General features: G+C 35.7%; 1 protein-coding gene across 4 annotated transcripts in view; it reads left to right on the top strand.

Moving 5' to 3' along the window:
- Positions 1–26,277, top strand: part of MACC1 (MET transcriptional regulator MACC1) — a 58,799-nt gene that overhangs the window by 11,690 nt on the left and 20,832 nt on the right. For 2 of the 4 annotated variants that reach the window (XM_045564072.1, XM_045564074.1), the window contains one exon: positions 26,143–26,265. In XM_045564072.1, the coding sequence (XP_045420028.1) occupies positions 26,151–26,265 (115 nt within the window). In that variant the 5' untranslated portion in view covers positions 26,143–26,150. Of the gene's footprint in view, positions 1–24,163; positions 24,263–26,142; positions 26,266–26,277 lie in introns of those variants that run through there. The other 2 variants (XM_045564073.1, XM_045564075.1) reach the window with 2 other exon arrangements.

Raw genomic sequence — 26,277 nt, 5'->3', positions numbered from 1 at the left:
CAAAAATTCCACTGAAACTTTTCTGTTCAATGTGAAATTGAGTGTGTAGCATCATGACTTTGAACCTTGAATCTCAAATGGCTTCTTATAGTTTCCATGATCTGTTCAAAATTTGTCTGAAATCTTTGTGCGTCGTGCAAGTACATTTTAGTTTCTTAGTTTTTGTCTGGAGACATTTGTAAAATAAGCCACACTCCCAGGTTAAATCAGTCCGAGTTACAATTAACTCGGCTAGCAGGTGCACAAAAACATGTCCAGGCTTTACTAAATGCACAAGAGATTTTCATATGCATAATGGTAAAAACTAAAGTTAGGGCAATATTTAAAAATGCTCAAGAAAGAAAAACAAGTAGTCACTAAGACTCTACAGAAATCTTTATCTTGGCTAAACTTATTTAACACACATAAAACACGAATCCATGTAATTCTTTACCCAGGGGATCTAGAACTTTAGATCCATGAGAGATTCAAAGGGCACAGGCAAGGGCAGCACCAGTTTGAAGCAAGCCTGAAAGTAAGAGCAGGCAGCCCCTTCTGCACATCGGCCTGGAAGGAGGAAAAAGGAGTACTGAGCTTCAGAGAAAATAATGTTTACTGCCTTGTTTAGTTTAAGGAACGATTAGACTCTCTTTACTTTTGTCAAAAATTCCAATTTGCTCAACTCTTTTAAAAGATCATAATTTTAAGTTTAAGTTACTATTTGGGATGGCCATTTCTTTTTGACAAAAATGAACTTCTGGAAATCAGAGAATCTGAGTTCTGGTGGTGACCTGGTCCACTAACTAGGTGTTTATAGATAATTCACAACTTTCTGAATGTCATTTTCCATACTTAACAAAATAACATCACTAAGGTCGACTGGTAATATTCAGATGCATATCTTAGAAAACAATGTGTTCTGTGGCGTGACTCTGGAGCTCTCCATGAAAAGGGTGACTTGAAGGTGTGGGTCGTGGGCTCTTATCCTCCTATCATTCAGCCAAAGGACGTTTGCTTTTAGTTATTTATTTTGCAAATGTATTTCTTTAAGTTTTGGGCAATGTTTCATTTGAGGAAATAGGTTCTCCATGCATAATAGATGCCTCTTTGAAACCATTCAATGAAATTATCTTGAAGCTCTTTTTAATTCTAAAGATAGGTTTTCTATGACAATTAATGATAATATATATTATATACAACATAGACACACATGCATGCATATGCCTACATACATTGTTATATATTTATATACTACCTTTTCTCAATATGATTTGACATGCCTAATTATAGAAATACATATCCAATAAAACTGAGCATCATTGCTAATAAAAGCTAAACCTCGTATGTTAGGTTGGGGTAAGTGATTAATTATATCAAACAAACAAGAAGTATCAGGGATATGACAGTTACCACATGTATGCACAAAACCCAGCCTAAGTTTCCCTAGTAGTCAAGGTAAAATTCAAAGCATGAGGGGATATTGTTTTTTTAATAAGAGGAAACATTAAGATTAGGAGAAAGAAACTTTTTCCTATCCCCAAACTTTGAGAATAATTTCCTATATGTGGCTTTAGATAAAGAAAAATGTACAACATAACTGGCAAGGATTTCGATTACGGTTTACAAAAAACATAGACAAATTCCAAATATGGCTATATCTCATCTTTACGTTGATTAAACAGCCAAGAAAGCAGTGTTAAGGCATCACTTTGTAAAGGCGGTTTTGATAGGAGGCTGAAGTAATAAGCTTTACCTTTAAAGCTGCCTTTTGATTCCAATTGATTTAGGGATAAAACTAGGAGAATGGTGTGCTGTGAATGGTTATTATATCCTCTTTTAGTATTGGGATGGCTTTTAATGGAAACTGCATGATGGCAATTTTAAATTTGCACTGTGAAGACCTATCTGAAAGGTAAGCTTTCCTTATTGTACCTTAAAGACAGAAAAATGATGTTGTTGTGTGAACGTGTGTTTCCTCAGATGGATTTGGTTACGCTTCCCACTGAACCTCTGCCAGATGGGCCCAGAGGTCAAGTTGGCTTTCAGCCAGCACGTGAGAGAGTCAGATGTGAGCTTTTACGGGTACAACGGAAGGCGTGTGGCCTACTTAATTAAGCAAGGCTCTTAAGCAGGCCCCGGGGCAGATTAAAATGCCCCTCCCTGTGTTTCTCTCTAATGAAAACTGAAAGGAAGGGGCACATGAGGGGCCACTACTGTCACAGTGTTTTTTACATTTGGGGCAAAAATAAAAGCTGGATTCTCTGCTTTTGACACCACTGAGCTGTGTGTCAGAACCTGGCTTCCCTTTTAATTCTTTTCTTCCTATCATTTAAAGTTTTATTATCTAAGATTCTATTATCTAAAATTAGGATATGTAAAAGAGGTAAAAAACCACTCAGAGGAATGTGGCTTCACCAATTCTCTGCTTTTTAAATTCATTTTATTTGTGAACTGCATCGGATAATGGTGCAATAGGATGTTGGTGGTTATGGACATTTCTGTCATTTCACGGACAAAGACATGGGGACTCCCAGCAAGCAAGAAACGCTGCGGGTCAAATTAACTACTGGCCACAAGCCTATAGTTAGACTCCAGATCTTGCTATTTATGTTCTGCCACTCCGCAATAAGCAAAAAGTTATTACAATAGCAAATACTTTCTTTAAACACATCTTCTTGAAGGGGTGTGTATGTGTGTGTGTGCTCATACCCATTTGTGTAATCATGGCAGATAGGGGGATAGGGAATAGAGCTGGCTCTTTAATTTCTGCCTCCTAGCTGTTTTACTTTGCTATTCATGAGGCAAAAAGGGAATAGATAGACACCAAATTCCCCCAACAGTCTAACTTTGCCATCTTAATGACAAGTTTATTTTTCCACATTATTACATTTTGTGAAGTGAGAAGTGGTCCTCCATACCCAAGCCTGCCTTCCCAAGCTTTGGGCACTGCAGTTATCTCTTTAGTTTAGCTACAGCTTTTAAAGGATATTTCTTATAAAAGCTCAGAAGCTGATTTCTGAGGGAACTTGGCATCACTTACTGTTGACAGTACTGGGGTGCAACTTAGATGAGAAATGAAGGTAAAAGTAATTCAGGGCAACATTGTATCTCATGAGCGTCACCTCAACATAACTGCTTTCACTTCTCCAAATTCCCCTTCCAGTTTTTATCTGTAATATATACATTTTTGTACTTGTAATCATAGTTTATATAAACTTTCAAGATTAGCTTTTGCACTTAGACACATTATAAACACTTTCTCATGTTGTTAGTGGCTTTATAACTACTTTTTTGAAAAAGATGACATCATACCCTAAGTAGAGAGGTTATAAATTGTTTAATTATTCATCTATTACAGAACATTTACGGGTTTTTCAGTTTATGTTTCAATTATATATAATGTTCTACTAAAGAGTTTTATAAACATAGCTGTCCCCCACTTTTTTTTTTTCTTTTCTTGGAGAAAATACTGATTACTGAGAAGGTCTAAAAAAGAGTTTTACAATTGTTAATATATGTCCCACAGGGACAGATTCTATTTTATTGGGACTAAAATTTATACAACTTGGGAAGGGGATTCCTTGAGAAAAAGAGTGTAAAATTATAAATATAAGTTGCTAGGGAACCTCCTGCCTCGAAAGGACTCATCAGAGTGAGGAGCCATAAACTCAATTTGTATCAGATTCCTATCCTGTGATCATTTTCAATTTCTTCAGTAAGGTGTGAGAATAATTCCCCTTAAGCCTCAATGCTACTGTGTGTTGTGATTTAATTATTTTAGCTAATTCAGCCAGCATGACCTGGTTACATGTAACACGGATACTTTGCTTTAGTGTGCATTTCTTTGGTTATTAGGAAGGCCATGCTCTATTGCCTATTGCTACATGGGAAACTATTCCAAAACTTAGTGGCTCAAAACAACTGTTGTATTGTATTTTGCAATTTGGTGGCAGAAAGATTTAGTTAGGGATTGGCTGAGTGGTTTTTCTGCTCATCATAATGTAGACTGTGGTTCTCAGCTTGCAGATGGAGTGGTCTGGAGGGTTCTAGATGGGTTCACATTCATGTCTGGTACTTTGGAAGGAATAACTAGACATCAGGGCTCAGCTGCAGCTGCGATTGGGCACCAAACCACCTTGATGTGGTCTCTCCAGCATGGTGGTCTCAGGGCAGTTGGACTTCGTACGTAGACCTGGTTTCACCCAAACCAAGTTTCCTAAGAGCCCTTGGGCAGAAGCTGCAAGGATTTTTGTGACCTAGATTTCTAAATCTCCAAACATTGTTCTTCCTGCATTTCATTAGTCAAGGAAGTCACTATGGTTGTTCTAGATTCAAGGGGAATTTTAATGAGAACAGCATAAAGTTAGAGGCCACCGTAGGCTAATAATTTTTCCCTGATTGTTTACTTCTTACATAAATTATCTGGTCAATAACATCATATATTGGAATTTGAACAGAATAATAAAGATTTAAGTAGAACATTAAGATGGCTTCATGAAAATAAAAAAAGATAAGTATCATTTTATAATTTGTATAAATCTACTAAATGTGCCTTTATTAAAGTCAAAAAATCAGAATTTCTTTAATAGAAGGCTTAAATAATGTTACTAGTTTATAGTTAATATATTACATGTTATATTAATATTATGATATTATATTTTCATCTTCTATTATATCACCTTATTATTCTGTTCCTTTAGTAAGATAATAAAAAGAAGATATCAAAGTCCCATTAGCAACTTTAGGCATAATCATGTTAAATAAATAATACAGAAAAACTGGCACTGAAGATAATAGATATGCCAGCCATTTGACTGTTTCCTTCAACATTTATTTGTGCCCTTCTGTGTTTTTTTACATATTGTAGGTTCTGGTATCCCATAGATTATCTTTCCAAGTTTTTGTTGCCAGCAGGGTTTCAATTAGGTCTTACCAAGGGGAGGACCTGGAAAGAAACAGAGCCTCCTTCCACAGCAACATGAAGCTATTGACTCCAGTCCTCTGGCAGCCCCAGTGCCCACAGCATAGGACCTTTCCTTGGTTCCAGCACCAATGCCACTCAGATGTCCCAGCACCTGGCCAGTGGCACTGCTTTTGGCTATACCAGTACCTGTAAGCAGAACAGCACTTTCTCTTCAGCTCCAGCACCAACGATGTAGGGCCCAGTTGTGTCTCTAGAGTGGTGTGAAGCACATCTCATCCGGGTTGTCCAAGCACTTATTGCCTGGCACCTTACCCATGCTCCCAGCACTAACCTGGGGGCCCCTCCTTTGTGTTTCCAGGATCTCTTGAGATCCTAGAGGTGCATTAGCAAGTAGGCTTCTGAGTTCTGCCACATACTCCTCCCTTTTGTTTCCCTGGCCCTGAGGATAGTAGCTGCTTCCTGCAGGTCTTGATATCTGGGTTATTTCACATTCTGGTTTTTGCTCTTTCAGCCTTCCAAATGCTTTTGTGTTATAAATAGTCTCCTCTGCTTGAAATACCTCATGTGGTTTCCATTTTCCTTACTGGACCTCAATTGATAGTATAGGTGTTGTGTTATTGCTGGTCATTTGCAGATATGCGTAAAATGTCCACTAAGAAAGAATGCTCAGATTAGTGCAGCTGGCATGACAGAAAGGTGATTATTTGAGCCAGCCATTCATGAAACACTGGTGCTTTACTTTCTGTGTTTTTCGTATCTTCCCTTGTTTATATGCTCTCTGTACATAGTACCGATTGTGTTTGCAAAGTAAGACTATTTTTATAAAACGGAAAGCAAATGTTCTTGGGTGTAATACTTATTTTTCTTGTCAATGTCAAATTGAATTTTATAACAGCAGAAGTCACAGGGATATGTCCACTGCTCATTCTGTCAGTAACAGTTCAAAGGCAAGCTCTCAAAAATGAGAGTGGGCTATTATTAAAAAAAGAGCTTGCAATGAAAACCCTTCCATTTTTCTTGGTTTGAAAAAAGTGAACAGGTTTCAGCTTGGTTGCCATTTTGAAACTGTGAACTGCTGTAGAATTTTCATGCTTTAGAATTACCTGTGCAGGCTTTGGGGATGGAAAAAGGGACTGCCAATTCCGTTTTGAACAAACGAATCAAAAAAGAGGAATCTTTATTTGTATGCCTTGGCTCTTATGTTCATTTGCCAGTTCTGCAAAATTTGTATTAAGAAAAAGTTTTTTATTTAATGTCAAGATCCAATAATTTTGTTGATTACTTTGTGGCTGTTAAATATTATTTAAATACTAAATAATAATTAAAATATTAGAGTCATGTTTTGAAAAAAAGCTAAGAGGAAAACTGTTCAAAATTAAACATTTATTTTTGTCTGATTGCAATCATCTTTTTAATATTCAGCAGATGAAAACAATATGGTATGCATATATTTGAACAAATTCATAAAATGGTCCTGATTTTTTTTTACTCCATTATGCCTGGTCCTGTAGATCTGATGGGCATATTCTCATATCATATTTGCTAATTATCTTTCTATCTCTAGAGTGCCACTTACTAATAGTAATTCTTTTACTATTAAGTAATTTTGGAATACAAAAGACTGGCCTCAGTCATGCTAATAGTTTATTAATTAAAGCCAGTAGGGGCTGACTTAGAATATCACTTCACATGACTGCTTGCCTTTGTGAGCCTGGAGGACAAATGCTGGAAATTGATATCCAAGCTAGGTCAAGAATGGACTAGTCAAATCTTTATAGAATGAGGTTTTAGGAAGGACGTAAGGACTAGAAGGAATTTAGAAATTAATTAACCCTCAAATGTATGAATCTTAAGATAATTTAGGAGAATGAAAATATTTGTGACTGTCTGGTCTACCCTTGAATCCCCTTAAAGGATTAAAGAGGCACTTTAATCCTCTAACATAGTATTATTTAAACTAGAGTTAAAAAAATATAGTCTTGGGAGTCTATATGCTTTCTAGGAGAATTTATAAAGCTTTGCTTCTTATTTTGATCTCATGTCATCTGGATCATCCTTGGGGACCACCTTGTTATCGCACACTGCTATATTTTTGAGAGTATGCCGATATGTATGACTGTGAGCATTAATAAGTACCATCCTAATCATCTCAGAGTGACAAAATAAGACGAGTTCAAACAATACAGAAATAACTCATTTGAGTCATGTAAAGGCCAAATAATGTCACAATGAAATTGCAAAAGGGACAATTTTGAAGAGGTTTTATTATAGAAATATGTGGGAAAATTGAGTCATCAAATGGCACTTGCTAGGTACTAGCACATTGAGCTCAAAAGGGTCTGTGAGTTGTGTTGATACCTTATTTATGTTCTAGTGCCAATTTAGTTTCAGCAATGCATCATCATTCATGACATTAATGTGATTATTTTGAAAATTTATTAGTTTATAGTTTTAAAAGTTTAATAATATTGCTTTGACTGCATATTGCAAATTTTCATAAGCATATGCAATTTGTGAAAACTTTAATGCAAAAGTATATTAATATATATATTTTCTAAATTTGAGGCCTCAGTGGAGGACCATCATCATTGTTTTTTTTTAAAAACAATTTATATATTATTCAACATTGAGAAACACTGCTCTATTAAGTTGGCTATTCCTTGCAGAAAAAGAGAAAGTCTAAGGAATAAGTGTTATTTTACTAAGGGTTTTATGCTGTAGTAATTAGAAACTACTCCCTAAATAACGGTGACTTAAAGTATCAAAGATTTGTTTTTTGCTCATGCTCCATATTCCTTGCCAGGTTTTGGGGGGTTGTGGTGGTGGAACTGCCCTTTGGTATCACTAGGAAACCTAGACTGATGGAACAGCACCCACCTTAAAGATCACTCCTTCCAGAGGGAAACACCAGCAAGCATTTGGAGGGGTTCTCAAGAGCAATGATTTGTTCTTCCGGAGGTGGCACACCTCACTTTGACTCACAACTCATTAGCTAGAATTAGTCTCAAGGCCTTGCCTGACTGCAAGTGTGGCCAGGACATACAATCTTATCCTGCGTCCAAAAAGGAACAGAGGTGGAAATATGTGGTGAATGGCATTAATTACCATCTCAAAGGTCAGATCACAAATAGGCATGGTCACAGAGATTGGAGTACAGAAGGATAGAAATCAGAGTCTCATATACTTTCCTGGATATCTCTCTGCTATGGACTGAATATGTGTGTCTCCCCAAAATTTGTATGTTGAAACTCTAAGTTCAATGTGATGGAAGTCGGAGGTGGGGTTTTGGGAAGTAATGAAGTCATAAGAGTGGAGCCCTCATGAATGGGATTAGTGCTCTTATAAAAAGACAGAGAACTTTCTACCATATGAGAACACCGCAAGAAGACAACGGTCTATAAACCAAGAAGAGGGCCCTCACCAAGAACCCGACCCAGCTGGCGCCCTGATCCCAGGTAATTCAGTTTTAGTTTTTCCACCTCTTAGAGAGAAAAAATACTATTTATTCCTCAGTCTCACCAGGAGGTTGGAGAATAGTGGTGTTTGTTCTACACTAAAGATTAGAGAAGAAAAGCTCTCTGTGAATCATAATTGAAGGGCCTTTGACCTGGATCAAGTTCAAATTGAGGATGTTCTGGTCTCTAGGACTTGGTGAAGTAATGTGTAACTTGTACACCTTTATTATAAGGTGGATTATAATGTATCTTTAAAGGCAATAAAAAAGAATGTGAAATATTTTTAAAGATTTTTTTTTTCAGTTTCACTTTGAATAACCTTTCCTTGAACTGCTGCCTCTCATAAATAAAGTCATTTAAATGATGTCATTAATTGCTCTATGGAGAATTTATGTCATTTCTTTCAAACATTTAGTCAATATTGCTGGAAAACTATCCTCTTTTTGGAGAGAAAAATCTTTCCAGTTAGGAGTAAAGTGTGTTGTCTAACCAGTAAAACTATTTCACCATACATCTCACACAAAGGGTTAACATTTCTAACATACAAGGAGCTGAATCATATTCCACTCCTCCCCCATGGATCATCCCTATGAGCAGAAACTAAAGAAATTAAAGAAACAGTATAATTATGAAGATTTAGAGGCAAGAAGTTTAGTAGATGGGTTGGACGCTTATAGAAGTTCTTTGCTGCTTACTTTTTTTTCATGAAATAGGCAGCAAAGACTTTATTCAAGAGTGAGAAAGAAAAAGGAGTGTTTCAAGTTTGAAATGAGAGTAGAAGATATGAGAAAATTGTTTCAGTTACTGGGAGGGTGAGTTATGTAGAATGCTGTAGGATTTGGCGTGCTCTTTGATGGGCATAGTTGAAATTTGCAATCATGTTTATCTCTAGCCAATTTCTGCAATAGGCAGTGAGTTGGATATTGCCAAACTTGGGGTTTTTCAGATGAGTATGACAGAACAAAATTGGGCTTGAGAGTTGAGAGCAAATGATTGCGACATTGGAACATAAAATGTAAGCAGATAAGAGACAAGTGAGGACTTAAAGAAACAAAGAATAATCCTAAAAAGTCAGGTCAGGTAATGAAGCTCCTTGACTTGAATAATTGTTAAAATTAGGATATTATGGGAAGAGAGGGGGAAAGTAAGACAAATAAGTTGTGGGCAATTGCTCCTCCAGATTAATGCTAGAATCACTTAGTTTAGATTTCCATTTTTACAAAACAAATTACCACAAACTTAGAGACTTAAAACAAGAACCATCTATTAGGTCACCGTTCCATAGGTCAGAAGTCTGCCACAGGGTCTTCTGCTAAAGGTATCTCAAGATATTACAAAAGTATCACAAAGGTACCAAAGGTATCACAAAAATAAAGATGTCAGTTGAACCGAATTCTCCTCTGAAGGCTCTGGGGAAAAATTCACTTCCAAGATCATTCTTGTTACTGGCAAAAATTAGTTTCTTGCAATTGTTGTAGCATGGAGGTTCCTGTTTCCTTGTCAGCTGCAGCCAGGGGGGACTCTCAGCTCCTAGATGCTGCCCACATCCCTCACTACATGGTCGCCTCAATCTTCAAGCCAGCAATGGTGTCAAATTCTTCTCATGCTTTAAATCTCCAAATTCCTCTTTTGCAACCAGCTAGAGAAAATTCTTCTTTTAAAGGATTACCTAATGAAGTCAGGCACATTCACACAAAGAGAAAGGTTTCTGGCAAATACTCTTTATTAGATAAAAAGTTTACATCTATTCCTAAGTTGTTGGCATATTTTTATAATGTTCAATAAAGAATTTTAGCAAATGATTTTTTAGAATGCATTGAGATCATATTTTTTATGTATTCAAGTAAAAAACGATTGCATAAATATATTATCAAATGCTTAAGCAGTCATTCATTCCTGAGAAGCCTAACTTAGTTAACGTGTATTATTCATTCAGTGTTGAATGCACACACAGACACATACACACAGAGGAGCACAACACATACATCTAGAAAATAGTTTTTAGTCTAGCCTTTTAAATTTATTAGTTTAAAGTAATATTTATGCTTTTTCAAAATAATGTCTTATTTTTTTAGAATCTGCTGTTATACTCCTTTTCTTGAATTTGTTTTGTTTTACCTTTGTATTCTTGATATATTTCCTAAACATTTTCCAATTGTTTTGGTCTTTTCAATGAATCATGCTTGGGGATTATTAATCAATTCAATTGCTAGTTTTATGTATAATATTTTAATTTTGTTATTTATCTGGTTTCTATTTTTTCTACTTTCATTGTATTTATTTTTCTGTTTCTTTCAAACTTCTTCAATAGGAAGCTCAATTATTTTATTTTCAACATTTCTTGGGTCTCATAAGTATATTTAAGGCCATAAATTTTTGGTACATACCCTGTATCAACATCTGAATTGAATAAGTATTTATATTCTCTCCTGCAAAGGACAGGAATTTTACTTTTTAAGTAAAAAATTTAGCTGACTCTTGATCGATATGATCAAGTTAAGGCTTTGGCACTCTCCCATTTCCTAAAAGTATTGATACATACCTCATATTAAAATAGAAAAAAAATATCTCTGGATACCCAAACAAAGTTGACAATTCATGGCCCAGAATTGGAGGAGAAATACAGTGTGATAAGGTGGTTGAAACCACAGATCTACTATAATTTATGTGTGAAAGCATGAGTCATAGCAGAATTTTGGCTTTAGTAAGTTAAATTAATTGGGTCTAAAATGATCTTTGTTTAAGACAGAAGACCAGAATTTTAATTGCTAATTAAAACCACTAACCCCCAAATCATGGAAGCAGTTTAAAAACAAAAAAAAAAATCTTGTTTATTTCCACCTGGTACTTCAGGTAGTAACAAGAAGCAGTTGAAAAAACTGAGACTATTCAAGAACAGTCTCCAATTAGGAATTGAAAAAACTATGCATGAGGCTCTTTACACAAATCTGCAATATACCTCATACCAACATGGGACAGAAGCAACACTGCTTGGTCACCTGAGAAGCCAAGTGGAGGCAACAAAAATCCATTAGACAGAAAGAAGTGAGCACACAATTGAGGAGAAAAACCAAACTGACAAAATATCTTCTAGTTAACATGAACCTGGAAACCAAAATTTTGAAACATGAAGGAATAGAATGCTAAGTAATGTGGCTAAAATAGCTATAATTATTAAATAGATTTAATCCAAAATAAATTATATGAAACAATCTGAAAAATATTCAAATTTTAAATGATGGAATGTTTTTCTGTAAGATAGCAAGACATTATACAAAGAAAAAAATGTCATGAAGCACTAATCAGAAAATTTATAACTGAAAAAATATAGTCAGTGTTGGAAATCTAATATGTGGACAAAGAACAACAACAAATTGGAAATTAGCACTGAGGGATTCACTGAGAACACAGTACAAAGTAAAAAGGAGATAAATATTCATGAAATAAAAATCAAGAAATATGAAGAACAGAGGATTCATTTCATCAGAGTTCCAGAAAAAAAATACAGAGAAAATATGGTAGAGAAAATATTTGAAGTCCTATTAGTTGAGTGTTTTTCATTAGTTGAAGAAAGGTGTAGGTTCTCAGTTTGCTAAAAAGAGGTAAATATGCATAGTAACCCTCCATAGTGAAACTGAATAATATCAAGGATATAGAGAAATTCTTAAAAATTCCACAAGAAAACTAAAAAGTACTTACAAAAGAATATCAACCAGAACATGGAAGATTTCTCATCAACATTAGTACATGTCAAAATATAATGTCTTCAAAAAGTTGAAGGCATACAACTACAAATCTTGTGAATTCAGAAAAAAAAGCACAGGGCACAAAAACAATGATGAACACATAATTATATAAAATGTGACCATAAATTCAATTAATTATTGTCGTGTGTGTGTGTGTGTGTGTGTGTGTGTGTGTGTGTGTGTGTGAGAGAGAGAGAGAGAGAGAGAGAGAAAGAGAGTTAATAAAACTAACATTCTGGGCAACAATAATGTGAGATTTTTCAATGGGCAGAGTTATGATGGTGATTTTTGGTTTTAGAGTAGTAAGAAATATGAAGCAAATTTAGACCTTCTTATGAATATTTGTAACTAAGTAGGTAAAACTTACCACAAAACGAATATAAATATGATGTATGTTTCAAACACTGGAATGGGGAAGAAAAAGTATTATCAAAAATTTTATCAATCCAATAAAACAAGGAGACAAATAAAAGCAAATAAGTAAGCACAAAATAAAATGATATGGATAAATGAAAATTTTAAATTTTTAAATAATTTTAAAAGGACAGAACTCAACCATTTAAAGACAGAGACTGCCAATCTGTGTGAATTTTAAAGAATTTAGCTGTTTTTTGCCAATGGTAACATATGTAATAGCCAATCAGAACGATTGAAATAAAGGGATGGAAAAAGAAATGTCAGGTAAATGCTTTATTTCATTGAATTTAAGACACTATCCATTTTAAGATATATCATTATTTCATATCATACGACAAACGAAAAAACACAGCCGACTAAACTCTGATATCAATTGTATATGCATCTTGATTTCAGAGACATTAAGCTGTGATGAAAATGTGTGTTGAAATTGTAGCATACTATATTCAAAAGAAAGTCATTATGATAATATTAATGTCACATAAAATATAAATTACTTCAACAAAGCATTTACAGGGATAAAGAGAAACACTAGAATTTGACATCATATACCAAAATAAAATCTTGGTGTATTAAAGTGTTTGTAAAAGAAGAGTTAAAGCCATAAGGAGCTAGAATTTAATAAAAGTTAACGTTTATTTTCTTTCAGAGTAGACAAAGTCTTTCTAACTGTAAACATATAAAAGGAAACCAAAATCATAAAAGATTTATGGGGTTGTCAACATAAAAATCAGAACATGACATATGATATGAATAAAAGTACTGACACTATAGTGGAGATAGTATTTGTGGTATGTTATACATAACATGAAGTGTTAATATATTAGTAATAGAAAATTTTTTAAGTTCATTAACTGAAAACTGGATCAATGAAAGCAAAGAATTTTACAAAAAAAAACATTAAAAAATTTAATTATATAGTAAATTGTTCATGATATATCAAGTGAAAAGAGTATTTAAATGAATGTCAATATCATGAATATTCACACAGAAACATGAGTACGAATTCACATTCAGAGATACACACACAGTACATACTTTTACTACATGCTTTACATTTCCCTTTTTAATAATATTTTATGTGAATAAATCAGGGAATTGCCATTTGGAATGATATACATAAAACACCAAAAGTGGATCTTTTGAAGTGAGAATTTTGTTCTTATACTTTTCTATATTAAAAGAATTCTGTAAGCTGTACATGTTTGTATACACACACAAGGCATTATACCATATGAAACATTTTATATCTCGCTTTTTAGTGCATAATGTATTAGCAATTTCCCACCTCATTATTTATTTTTATAACATTGATTTTGTTGGCACTATAACATTTATTTAACCATTGTAAAATTTCTTGTAGTTTTATTGTAGTAGTAGTAGTAGTAGTAGTAGTTTTATTGTATTTGAACTTAGAAGTTTTTCAATAAACTTCTCACATTCCTTCCCCTGAGTACTTTAAGCTCTGCCAGGGGCTAATAGGGAAAAGCTTCTAACATGATCATGACAGATGAGCTGCCATCTTGTTTACTGCCAATTCTGTCTGGTTCTCTTTTGTCTTTAGACACACATTGCATGTGTGAATTATAATTTGACTAATTCCACCAACTTTTATTCAGAACTTATTCCAGAATTATGCCAAGTGTTGAGGTCCAAAAATGATTCAGGCAATACCTGCTCTTTAGAAAGTCACACTTTAATGTTGAATGTTGTTTTGTCCATTCATCCACCTGACCATCTGTCAACTTACCTACTTCTTTGACACCATACACCTGAATCAATTTTTAAAAATCAACACATCAGAATCTATATATGCAAAGGCAGCTATTCATCCATGTTGTGGATATACTCATGTGAGGCAGCTATTCCTCAAAAGAAAGGAGAGTTCATTTAGCCCAACTTTCAGAGCTGGTTTCTCCATCATACTCAAGAGTATCAATCTCAGTCATCCTACTCTGGCTCCAAAACAGGTTAATGGCAGCATAATTGGGATGAGTACACTATCTTTTAAAGACTCTGGTGGTTAGTTGGGCCACAGTGGTATGTGACTAGGACCTCAGATCAGATTGTCAACATCATGGGTTTGTGAAGACCATTTGAAGTGGATAATGCTAGGCAAACACACGTTTTTATTTGTGGCTGAACTCTGGTGAGCTAGAAAGTGCCCCCTGGGGCACAAGAACAATTTTTGCCTAAGGTATAAGACAGAAAAAAAGCTTATGCTAAAAGCAAGCCTTATGTCACGTTAACATCTAGAAGTGTCTACATCTAGCTCCTATAATTCTAAGAGAAAGAAAAGACATGGACCCAACAAAGCATACAGAGGGAGAGAATATTTGTCCCTAAAACTTAGAGCAGCACTAGTTTTAGCTATGATCCTAAAACTATGCTAGACACTAAAACTATACTGGACACTGGACATACTGAAATCTTACGTCTAGCACAATGCCCCAATACGTGTTTTTGCCAGTGGAAGGATTACCTTGTAAGGATGGGCATCTAGAACTGCCATATATTTTATTATGTCCAGTAATATGCTTGTATTAAACAAAACAAATGGAACATACATATTCTAATCACCTCACAATCGTGATTCTGGGTATCAGAATATCCATGGACATTTTTATAAAAATGATGCCTGAACTCCACTTCAGACTCTTGGGGTGATTTCAGGGCATCTGTATTTTTTTTTAAAAGCTCCCAGGTTGATTTTGATGCAGAGAAATGGTTGAGAACGACCATTTTATACTAAACTGGTTAGGGAAGCTAGAAGAGGACAAAACTCTAGAACAGCAGTCCAGGAAGACCCCGACCTGGCACCAGGTGGTGCTGTGGACATAACTCTGAGCCTCTTCAGCTTCCTCAGTGGATCACGAAGAACCCACCAGCTCCCATGAAGCCCAGACGGTCTCCACAGAAAGACTCACAACTTCTGACCTTGAGTATTCCACCTGCATTAACTAGGGGGCAACAGGGAGGAAAGGAGAGGACGAGCTCTTTCTTGGAGAGATTCATAGTCATCTTGGGCTGTTAGGTGATGGGTCAATTTTTAGGTTGATTTTATAAATTAAAAAAAGACAGTTTATAGACAATTCTGATGATTCCATTCTGGGTGATGCCTTTTGGATTAAATTTGCTGTTTCTATTAGAATTAGACACCTGAAAGTAGAATAATATATCATAATTAATATAAACATGAAACTAAAGTCATTCCTTTACAACTTAAATGTGTGTGTGTGTGTGTGTGTGTGTGTATGTATGTATTTGGTTTTCTTCCTCGTGATAGTTTTAAATACTTTCAACATTTGTACAGATAGAAGGAATTTACATTGAATATTGCACATCCTCCATGTTGGACTATGTACTTATATCCTAATATGTTCTCATAACTACAGTGATGAACTATCCTGCTTTGCCTTGGGCTGAAATGGTTCAGTTTTAAAATAGGACAGTTCTGGGAAAACCCAGACTGATGGTTTGTCACCCTATTTATAAGCCATGTGTTCACTTGAGCAGCTGTGTTTTCCTGTTATTCCTGCCTTTGAGTAGGAGTCAGCACCTCTTATTTTTCACTATAATTTTTTTGAATCAGTAATACAGATTTTTCTGAAGATTGTATGGGAGAACTAGATGGCAGTGTTGTCAACGCATGCCCCTCAGTATTGCACTCAGAACATTCTCGTTAGTTATGTCTTTTTGTTTCTCATCTCTCTTTTAGGCTGCAATCACCTGCAGCCCCAATCCCCATCTCCTCAGTTAATTTCTTTTCTTAGACAGGGAAGTTTTCATCTCTCTTAGCTTTTTTCTTCAGACTTCTTGTTGCTCCCGTCATTATTTGATACTATCTTGAAATAAGTGAAATTTTGAAGATTTACTTGTCTTTCAGAAAGAAAATAGTCTAGTTTCTAATATTCAGAGAACAGTGTGGCATTACTAATAACAAAAATATTTCTTGTCCAGCTAAATCATATATAGTGTATGTCTCTATTCACCTCTCTCTATCGTCTCTATGTATTTCTGAATAGATACATGCACACATGTACACACATTACTATTTTTCAAGTTAGTGCTTTGGCAAATAGGTCATACTTTTGCACACAATTCTTAGTTTATAAAAAAGAAATACAAACCCTGTGATTCCCTGAAACATAAAAAAACTAGATGAAATAAATTGTTGAGAATTTAAGGGAAATTCCTGCTTTGCGAATTGGATGGTAAAGTTTAATAAGTCTCCCTTTAATCTTGTCATTTCTACCAAATTTCATCCATGTGCTCTTTCTCATAACAAACGTTAGTGTGTGAACACCCTGTTCTCATTTAACAATGACTGAGCATTCATAGTTACTCTCTGTCAAGCAGGTAGACTTGTCAGGTGGTACGTAAATGATTCACACTAGTGTTTGAAGTTCAAACCAGGGAAAACTATGGGTATACACACAATGTTTGTCAGAGAGTGTTTTTCTCTTGGCAAAGAATATTGAGAATCTTATAATTAATTCCACACAGTAACAATGGAGCAAATGTTGGTTGAAAAACATTAAATTCTTTTTGCAAAAGGATTGATAAAATCTAATTAAAAGATAATACAGTAATTTTTGAGTTATCCTTTTCAGAGAGGCGAAAGGAGGATTATCAGATTGAATAATTAATTAAGCTAAAATGGTAATTAAGCTTCCACAGTGTTTATTCTGTTTCCTCTATTCCAATATTCTTTGAGTATGTTTGTCAGTAACTAATCATCACTCTTGCTAAGGCCAACAGAATTGACATAGATTTGAGGAAAAAATAAAGAGAAATGGACAAGAGTTATCATTTTAAGCAGCAATTGGTTTTCACTGGATATTTATGGTGTGTGATTTAATTATCACAACAACTTTTTTAAAAAAAGGTTTTATTGAGATATAATTCACATACCATTACAACTTTCATTGGATAGAAAAATGATTCTCAGTGAATTCATTTTTAAGCATTGTTTGAACCCATACCTGTGCATTTTCAAAGACCGCATTCTTTCTGCTGTGCCCTGGCACCTCTGTCACCACGAGTCCAGACACATTTTTGGCAAGAGTCATGGCAATAGCTGGGAAAATTTCCTGTGAGGAGTGAAGAACAGGACAGAGGGTCCCAAGACACCATGGGTCGGTGATCATGTTTGCTCCTTGCAGAGTGAAAGAGTGAAGTTGGTGTCTCAAGCCATCTGAGTGAGAGGACAAGACTCTGGAGCGGGCGCAGTTGGCAAAGTTATTTGTGTATGTACTGGAATAATCAGGGGGGCGGGACCAGAGGAAGAGAAAGGGAATCACCTCATCACTTTTCATACAGTCTTTCACATGATCCTCAATAGCAGCAGGACAAAGGATGTGGGATTATTATATATTAATAATATTTCTTATTTTATTAAACTTGTTAACAGATGACAAACAGAGTCCCAGAAATGTTAAGTAACTTTCCTAAGTTGTTACTCAAAGGTCTGAAACAAGAGAATTCTAACTCTAAAGCTTGTAATCTTTCTACTTTACCAAAAAGCATTTACATATAGTTAAAAAATAAAAGAAAAAGCATTGCTGGTTGCAGACAGTGAGCTCTCAGGATTTATTGGCAAGTGTTCTGTGAAGCAGTGGAACTTTGCAGAGTATGAAACAAATGTGTAAGAAAGCAAATACAGAATTAGGCTCAGATCCTTGCAAAGGGCCATGGAAATAATGGCCTTTACAGGTTCAGCTTTGTTAGCCACACTGTATACCCCCCTCTGGTTCTACCCCTTCTTAATCAGTTGACCTTCCTACCTTTTGAAAAATATATCCCAGAAAACTTCTCTTGCATTGAAGGGTACAAGAAAAAAAAAAAAAAGACTTAAGGTCAATAATTACACAAAGTCATATCCAACAACTCATGTAACAGTGAAACTAGTTTGGTTACCATGGACAAGTTTTGCAGCTAATTTACTATCTCCTGAGGTTTACTAGAAACATCTATTGCTTAAAGTTAAACTTGAGAAATACATCACTGGGAATATTTCACAGCAATAGTGGAAATTTCATAAAAAATTCATTAAATGTTTTCCACAGTGAAAGTAGTCAAGCCTTGCTCTATGGCCTCCAAAGTTGGTATGAATATGCTTTTGTGTGGGAGCAATGACAAAACTGTTTCTGAGGACAACTGCAGCCCACGGCACAGCACGGTATGCAGAGATAGAATGATCTTCTGCTCAAGCTACATTTTAGCCACTTATCTCAACTTTCACAAGAGAATGTGACTCCCATCTTTAACTCAGTTGAGTGGTTGCAACTTCAAGGGAAACAGCTGACCTGGATCTTTATGGAAACAGAAACTCAGTTGGGAGGAAGGAAGTATGGTGGGCATTCTGACCAGGTGTCCCGTCCTTTGGGGACTGTCACCTGACACGTGTGCTTGTGTTAGAAAAGGGAGGCAGAGATCTGCTTAGCTGGACCCGCTGCTCTCCATCCAACTCGACAATTGCCCTTGGGTGAGATGCTATCAATACACATTAAGAAAGAGTTCTGCGAAAGAGATTTACTGTAAGAGATAGGACTGAGGATGTTATTTCCCAGTTGCTTGCTCCTCTTTACTCCTCTTCATTCCTGGTAATGCCAGTGCTTCTGCTAAGTGGTTTATTTGTATCCTTTGGTCCCCTTGAAGCTTGTAACTAGTAATGTTTTTCTTTTTGCGGTCACTTTTAGAAAGCAGGGAGCCAAATGTGTGGGCCATTGCAAGTAAGTATCCTGGAACTTACAGCATCATGTTTGTGAAAGGACTTTTTAGTTTTATCTTCCTACCAGTTTCCTGCAAATGACACCAGAATTTGTTCACTTACTTGTTGTTTTGGTTTTGAACTTTTTTACTGAAGAATAATATATGCTTGTTGTTTAAACTTACTGTGTTATTTGAATATTTGTAAGTTTTCTCAAATTCTTTTAAAACTAAGGAAGAGTGTGTGTGAGTGTGTATGTGTGTATGTATATGTGTGTGTATGAATGCACACATGTAAAATGAACATACTATAGGGAATTTAGATTAAAAAGAAAAATATCTATTGATAATCAATTATATGCTTAGGTTAATTCTAAAAGATTGCTGATGTATAACAGATATTTATCAGAAGTCTATAACACTCTCTTAAACACTTCTATCTCTATGGAATGTCCTCTGAACTTTCAAATGACACCTTACCCATTTTTTGGAATGTTGATTATATAGTTCTGCTCTAAAAAGGTGAAAGACAAGAGGCTGCAAGCATGATGTAAAGTCAGAACAAGCAGGACTGGCCTTGCCAGTGCACTTGATTCTGTGTAGCCTTTGTCATACATCATATCCACATAATCCTGGTTTGGTAGGAGGTGTGGTAGTAGCTGGTGTGATAGGAGTGTGGAACTGGAGACCACTGCAATTCATTTCACTCTCACTGAATGCTAGGTTTAAACATTTTTTTGGTCATTTTTTCTGTGGCGTATTAAAATATTAACTATTACTTTTGCCATGATATAGCATTAGAGTTTAAAAGGATTTCATTTTTATAGAGTTCATGGAAATGGGTAGAACTCTTCTCATACCCTCCTCCTTTCTTATGCAGTTTAAAATCAGGCAATGGCAGTTTGATTCCCAAACCTGCCAATAATAAACCTGCCACCATAGGCAACTCCATTAACTTCTCTGCAGCTTGACTTTATCATCTGTAAAATGAACATTCTTCATCCAAAATAATGATTTTCTTCTTTCTTCATGGTCCCTTGTAATTTCAGTCATTTCCCTGGGTCTGAAGGATAAAGGTTGCCAACTCTGTGAGCCAGGACCAGCTGCATAATTTGCAGCACCGGTGCAAAATAAAAATATGGGGCCTCTTGTTCAAAACATATTAAGTAATTTAAGATGGCAGCAGCAGCCAGGGCATGGTGGCTCATGCCTGTAATCCCAGCACTCTGGGAAGCCGAGGCGGGAGGATAGCTCAAGGTCAGGAGTTCGAGACCAGCCTGAGCAAGAGCGAGAGCCCATCTCTACTAAAAATAGGAAGAAATTAGCTGGACAACTAAAAATATATAGAAAAAATTAGCTGGGTATGGTGGTGCATGCCTATAGTCCCAGCTACTTGGGAGGCTGAGGCAGGAGGATCACTTGAGCCCAGACAGGAGTTGACGCCACAGCACTCTAGCCCCAGCAACAGAGCGAGACTCTGTCTCCAAAAAAAAAAAAAAAAATGGCAGCAGCTGAGCATTACACCCAGCACGGGCCTATCTGAGAGTGGGGCCCTGTGTTACTGTATAGGTCACGTGACCATGATGCAGGTCACCCTGTAAACTTGGAGAGGGTCTTTTGGAATCAAGACTAAGCCTTGATACTACTCTTCAGAAACAAATTGAAGGGATAGTCTCAAATTTCACTCCCTCTGGAAGAGAAGTTCTGACCCATAGGTAGGAAGCATAGTGTAGAGTCCTAAAGTTTGTTCTCTATAACCCAGTATCTGTAAATTCAAATGTTGCTTCTGCCACTTAGTAGCTTTATAATCTTGGGCATATAATGACCCTAAACCTCTATTTCCTTTAAAATAAAATAATGATAGAACCAACTTTCTAGAATTGTTGCAAATAACAAAGGAGAAAATCCATGCATGGTACCAGGAGTGTATTAATAGCAAGCTCCAAATAAATAATAGCTCTTCTGATTACTATTTTTTATCATTTTTTTACAGGCCTGAGATATTCCTTTTGTGTATCTGTTCAGAGTCCTTCACACCTTCTTTTCCAGAATCGGGTTTCTGGGAACATCCTTTGGCTACATCATTAAACTGCAATAAAACAGTTTCTGACCTACTGTTTCTCTGTTCCTGATTCAAGCTCACTAATATGATGTTATGCTGCACAATTATAATTTTCCTGAATTTCAATTCTGCTGGTGATAGAAGGGTAATAAGATATAAAGCAGTGATAGACATCTTGACATGGTGATATTAACAAGATGATGTCTTAAAGAAATGTTTTGAGTTACCAGGGTTGGAGGCATCATAGAAATTATTATGCATTATGAATACTGCTTAATGCACCAGGGTCCCTGTTTCCCTCCCTGGAGAATCTCCTGAAGCCATTTGCCTTGGGAAAAAGTGACTGCTGACATTTGTCCTGTCAGGCTGGTAGGCCTTTTTAATATTTGGCAAGAATAACTAGAGGTAACACACAGACTATTTAATAACTGGTGAGAAGGCATATACACTACCGATCAGAGAGTGCCACTAGCCCATCAGCAGGTGCCCTAAGGCCACACACACACCACGGTAATGTACAGTAAAATCACATCAGGTGAGTGTCAGCAGCCGATTATGGTTCCTTTGTGAGCCCTTAATACCGGTTTCTCAGGCCTTTATATCAGTTGCATTTGCAAGGTAATGCAATGCCATGTGGGTAGGTTTGGCATTTGGGGGCTGAAGGAAAAGTGTACTGGTCCAACAATCACTCTCATGACATTTTAGTATTTGCTTTCGCCTGTAAGAGCTACTGCCTATGTGGATGTATTTTTAATGTCACATAAATCAAGAGTAAAATACAGTACAGAAGATGGAAAGAGTTAAACGCTGTACAGATCCATGGAAATCACAGAGGTCTGAGGTATTTAAGGACTAATTGGGAAATACTTTGAACCTGCCTGGTAGCTAACAATAGCAATTTCCACTATATAATTACTACCATAACTACTTAAAAGGACACATTTTAAAGGAATAATTCTTTTATGGTATTGTTTCCCTGGTTACTTATTTCCAAACACACACTCCTCCCCACTCCTTACCCCTGCCCACCAAGACCTTCTGGGGTCTTTTGCTAAGTTGTACACTTGGTAAATTTTTCCAGTTGTTTAAAGCTTAGTTTAAATAGTCAAATAAATGAAGAGCAATAGGTTGTTCATTTGAGGAAAAATATAATGGATCATGTGAAATCAGAATAAGTGTTTTGGAAAAGGAATTTTGAAAGACCCTGTCCCAAATTAAATGAATACTAGACTGTTCTCTTCTCATTTACTCATTCCAACAAAGAGTAGCTCATTCTTCTGTAGACAAAGTTAAACAAATCCTATTTGGGACAGCAATTGCCATTGAGCATGGAGATTTGTTGGAAGAAAACACAGGGAAATGATAAATGTGGCTAGTGCGATTTGCACCTGTATAAACAAGCATTGCCCTTGGCAGGGCAGCATCTTTGTCCTCCCCTCCTTCCAGTCAAGGACGTTTTTTCTACACTGCTTCTGCCAGGACTCATAGAAAAACATACTCAGATTTAGGATGTAGTACTGTGTGTGCCTATGTGGGATGAGGGGGAGTGAGTGTGCGTGTGTGAGAGAGAGGGTGTGTGTGTGTGTACAGAAAGATTAAGAGCAGGAGGATTTGTTGAGGTGTAGTGAGAGCATCCAGGGAACCATTTGGCCAAGGAGGGACCTTACTGCAATGGCTTTCAGAATGTGGTTCTTGACATATGCTCTCTAGAACCACACAACATCAGTGTCATTTGAAACCTTTATTAGAATACAAATTTTTGTGCAAAACCTCAGACCTTCTGGGTCAGAAACACTGTGTTGGGTCCAGCAGGCTGCATCTGATCAAACCCTCCAGGTGATCCTGATACCATTGAAGTTGAGAACAACTGTGTGAAGGACAATGAAGATATGCACTTGAGGGCTGGCGGAAAAGGGCTAATCCACAAAGAATTCCAGCTACTGCCACTTTGCACCTTTGTTTCTGTGAGATTATGATCCTTCAGGACCTGAGGTGTATAGGGCACCATTCCTGATTTTATGTGGTTGAGGACTTGTAACTATATTTCACTAGCTTATAACTATTTTTTGCATCAAGGATAATTTGCCTCAAAGGAATCCTTGGTATCAATTGTTCATTTTGCTCTTTTCTCCACAAAAAATGAAAGAATTTAGGTAAATTGGTATGTAATTTGATTCTCCACTAAAAATGGACTTTATCTTTTGGAAAATACTTTTTCATTTAAACATTTTTTTTTTCTCATTTTAATTTGATTTGCTAAATGTTGCTGAGGGACTTGAGCTCAGTTTTCCTACCTTAAAGTTTTGGCTACCTATGCCATGCTAACGACTTTTAATTTTGGACATTATATTTGGTAAAATCAACCACAGAATTTTGAATACCTGCCAGGAAACTTGTCACGGTGAAAAATTTACACATTGCATAACTCAACTTTTCACCCAATCTTTTGGTGTAGTTTCCCCTATCAAAGGAAAAAAATTGCTATTGCAACATTTGATTTTTTTAAGTATGCCACCTTAGGAGGCTTTTGCATTTGTTTATTTATCATGTCTAGAAAATATGCTTCTCCTTCTTTCCTATTCCTTTCCTTCTTCCCTATTCTCTTTTTTCTATCTTATTTTAATTTGTTTTTGTTTTTCTCTTTCTTTCTTTTTTTTTTTTTTTTTTTTTGAGTGTGCCAGAAAGGCTTTGGCTTTCTTTAAAAAATAGAATAAGATACATTGAAATAAAGAAGTCAAGAACTCAAAAGAAGAGTATGACAAAAAAGCAGGGTCAAAGGTGAAGGAGGTGTGGTCAACACACAAAGAAGAACAAGAATGGGGCCTTAGAAGAACTGGAAATGTGATCTGGACAGTGGGGTAGCCTCAGAATGTACCATTGGGAACCTTGGGTCTGAGAAAGGGTAAATGACGTTCTGAGATATGGGCTGCATGCAGTAGCTACAATGTGAACAAGTAACTATTTCTGGGTCAGTCACTCACTTGCTATTTGACCTTGTGGGTTAGTTATGTACCATTGCTAAGACTCATTTTTCACTCTAAAAATCAGATTTAAAATACCAATTTTTCAGTGTTGTCATGGGACAAAGAAAAATCATATATGTAGAGAGAAGGCTGAGTCCCAGCAATGAGAAACCTACAATACTTTTGGTTATAATTCATCTGTTTTCATAATAGTATAGTACTCCATTGTATTAAAATATTACAACTTATTTATCCACTCATATGGCAAAGGACATTTTTATTGGTTTCAGTTTTTTGTTAATATGATATAATGAACATTCACATATATCTCTTTTGATGCACATATACAAGGTTTTTGATAGACAAATAACTGGGATTGGAATTGCTGGGTAGTAGGCTCTGAACATCCTTCCTAGATAATGCCAGATTAATCTCAAGTGGTGGCACCTGTTAACACTTCCACCAGGGGTATATGGGATCTCCCTTTCTTCCACATCTTTGTCAATAATTAGTGTCATTTATTTTTGCATATTTCCTGGGTCGCAATTGTGTTTCATGTGGTTTCATGTGGCATTTTCCTAATTATCAATGAAATTCAGCATATTCTAATATATTTAGGGATCATTTATGTTCCCTTTTTTTTGTTGCTGAGAAATGTTTGTCTATCTCTTAAAGATTTCTATAATGTGTTTAATTTGTTTGTTGAATTATGGGAGTCTTTGGTATAGTAATATTTTGGAATCACATTTTATTTTTCTTTTTTCAGTCATGTATGATGGAAATAAATTCATCCAGGTTTTGGCTTGTGTTTTTACTTTTTGTAAATGATGGCCTTTGGTACATAGGATTTCTCATTTTAATGTGGGCATATGTTTTATGGTTTGCATCTTTTGTGTGTGTGCTTTGCTAAAGACATTCTCTACTTTATAGAAAACATAAAGATAATCTCTTAAACTCTTTTCAAATTTTAGAGCTATTCTTTTCATCTTTGGGTCTTTAAGTCTCTTGGAATTGATGTTTTGTCTATGGGATGAGGTAGTGATCCATGTAATTTTTTGTCAGTATGAGCAACCAATGGAATCATCACTGTCCAGTGAATAATCCATCATTTCTACACCTCTCTGCATGGCCACCCCTGTTATCTGTGAGGGTGGGTCTGTTTTTGGGGTCTCATTCTGTGTTCTTGATATATTTCTATTCCAGTTCCACATTGTCCTACTTAGCACATGTGTATAATAAATAGTGATATCTGGTCAGTAGTGTACATTACTTCCATCGTGCTCTTCTTGTGGATTATCTTGAATATGAGTCCTTTACTTTTCTATATAAATACTAAAATAGCTTAAGAAGTTGTTGTTATCTGTTGTTAAAAACAAAAAGCTTCAAAACAATATGCTATACTTGATAAATATATAGAATTTGTATTTATCAGTTAAAAAATTAATTAATTAAAACAGAATTTACAAACACAAACATACACAAAACACATTGTGATTTATTTTGGAACTGCACTGAGTATACAGAAAGATTTGGGGAGAATTTTCAGGTTTGTGATATTTAGTCTTCCAATCACCAAATGGAATGTCTGCATATTGAGGTTTCAACTTACTATTCTTTTTTCTTATCCTTGGGATTTTCATTAGTTAATTTTTTATGGGATCAGTAATGCATTTACAGGTTTTCTTATTGCATTAATCCAGAATCTGAGTGTTTTGCACTGATACATATTTCAGGATATTTAGTCCAGCATCCTAGCAGAAGAAGAGGTCCTCTATATCTTTACATACAGTTTTTAAATATAAATATGTATGACCATTTTGAGTTTGTTTTCTCTGATAACCTGTATATATATGCTTATAAAAATACATATCTATTTACTTTTTAGGTGGAAAAATGTTAATCAGTGAAACTGCCTATTTTTGGTCAGGAGCAATGGCACAAAGTAGATCCGAAGGAAGTTTGGTTGACATGGAAGCCCAGAAACTCTCAAAAAATTTCAGTGTTACAGGTATGGGAACTT

This window comes from Lemur catta, chromosome 11 (genome assembly GCF_020740605.2).
Source record: "Lemur catta isolate mLemCat1 chromosome 11, mLemCat1.pri, whole genome shotgun sequence".
NCBI lineage: Eukaryota > Metazoa > Chordata > Mammalia > Primates > Lemuridae > Lemur > Lemur catta.
The sequence above is the reverse complement of the archived record's forward strand: the minus strand, read 5'-3'. Positions and strand labels throughout refer to the sequence as shown.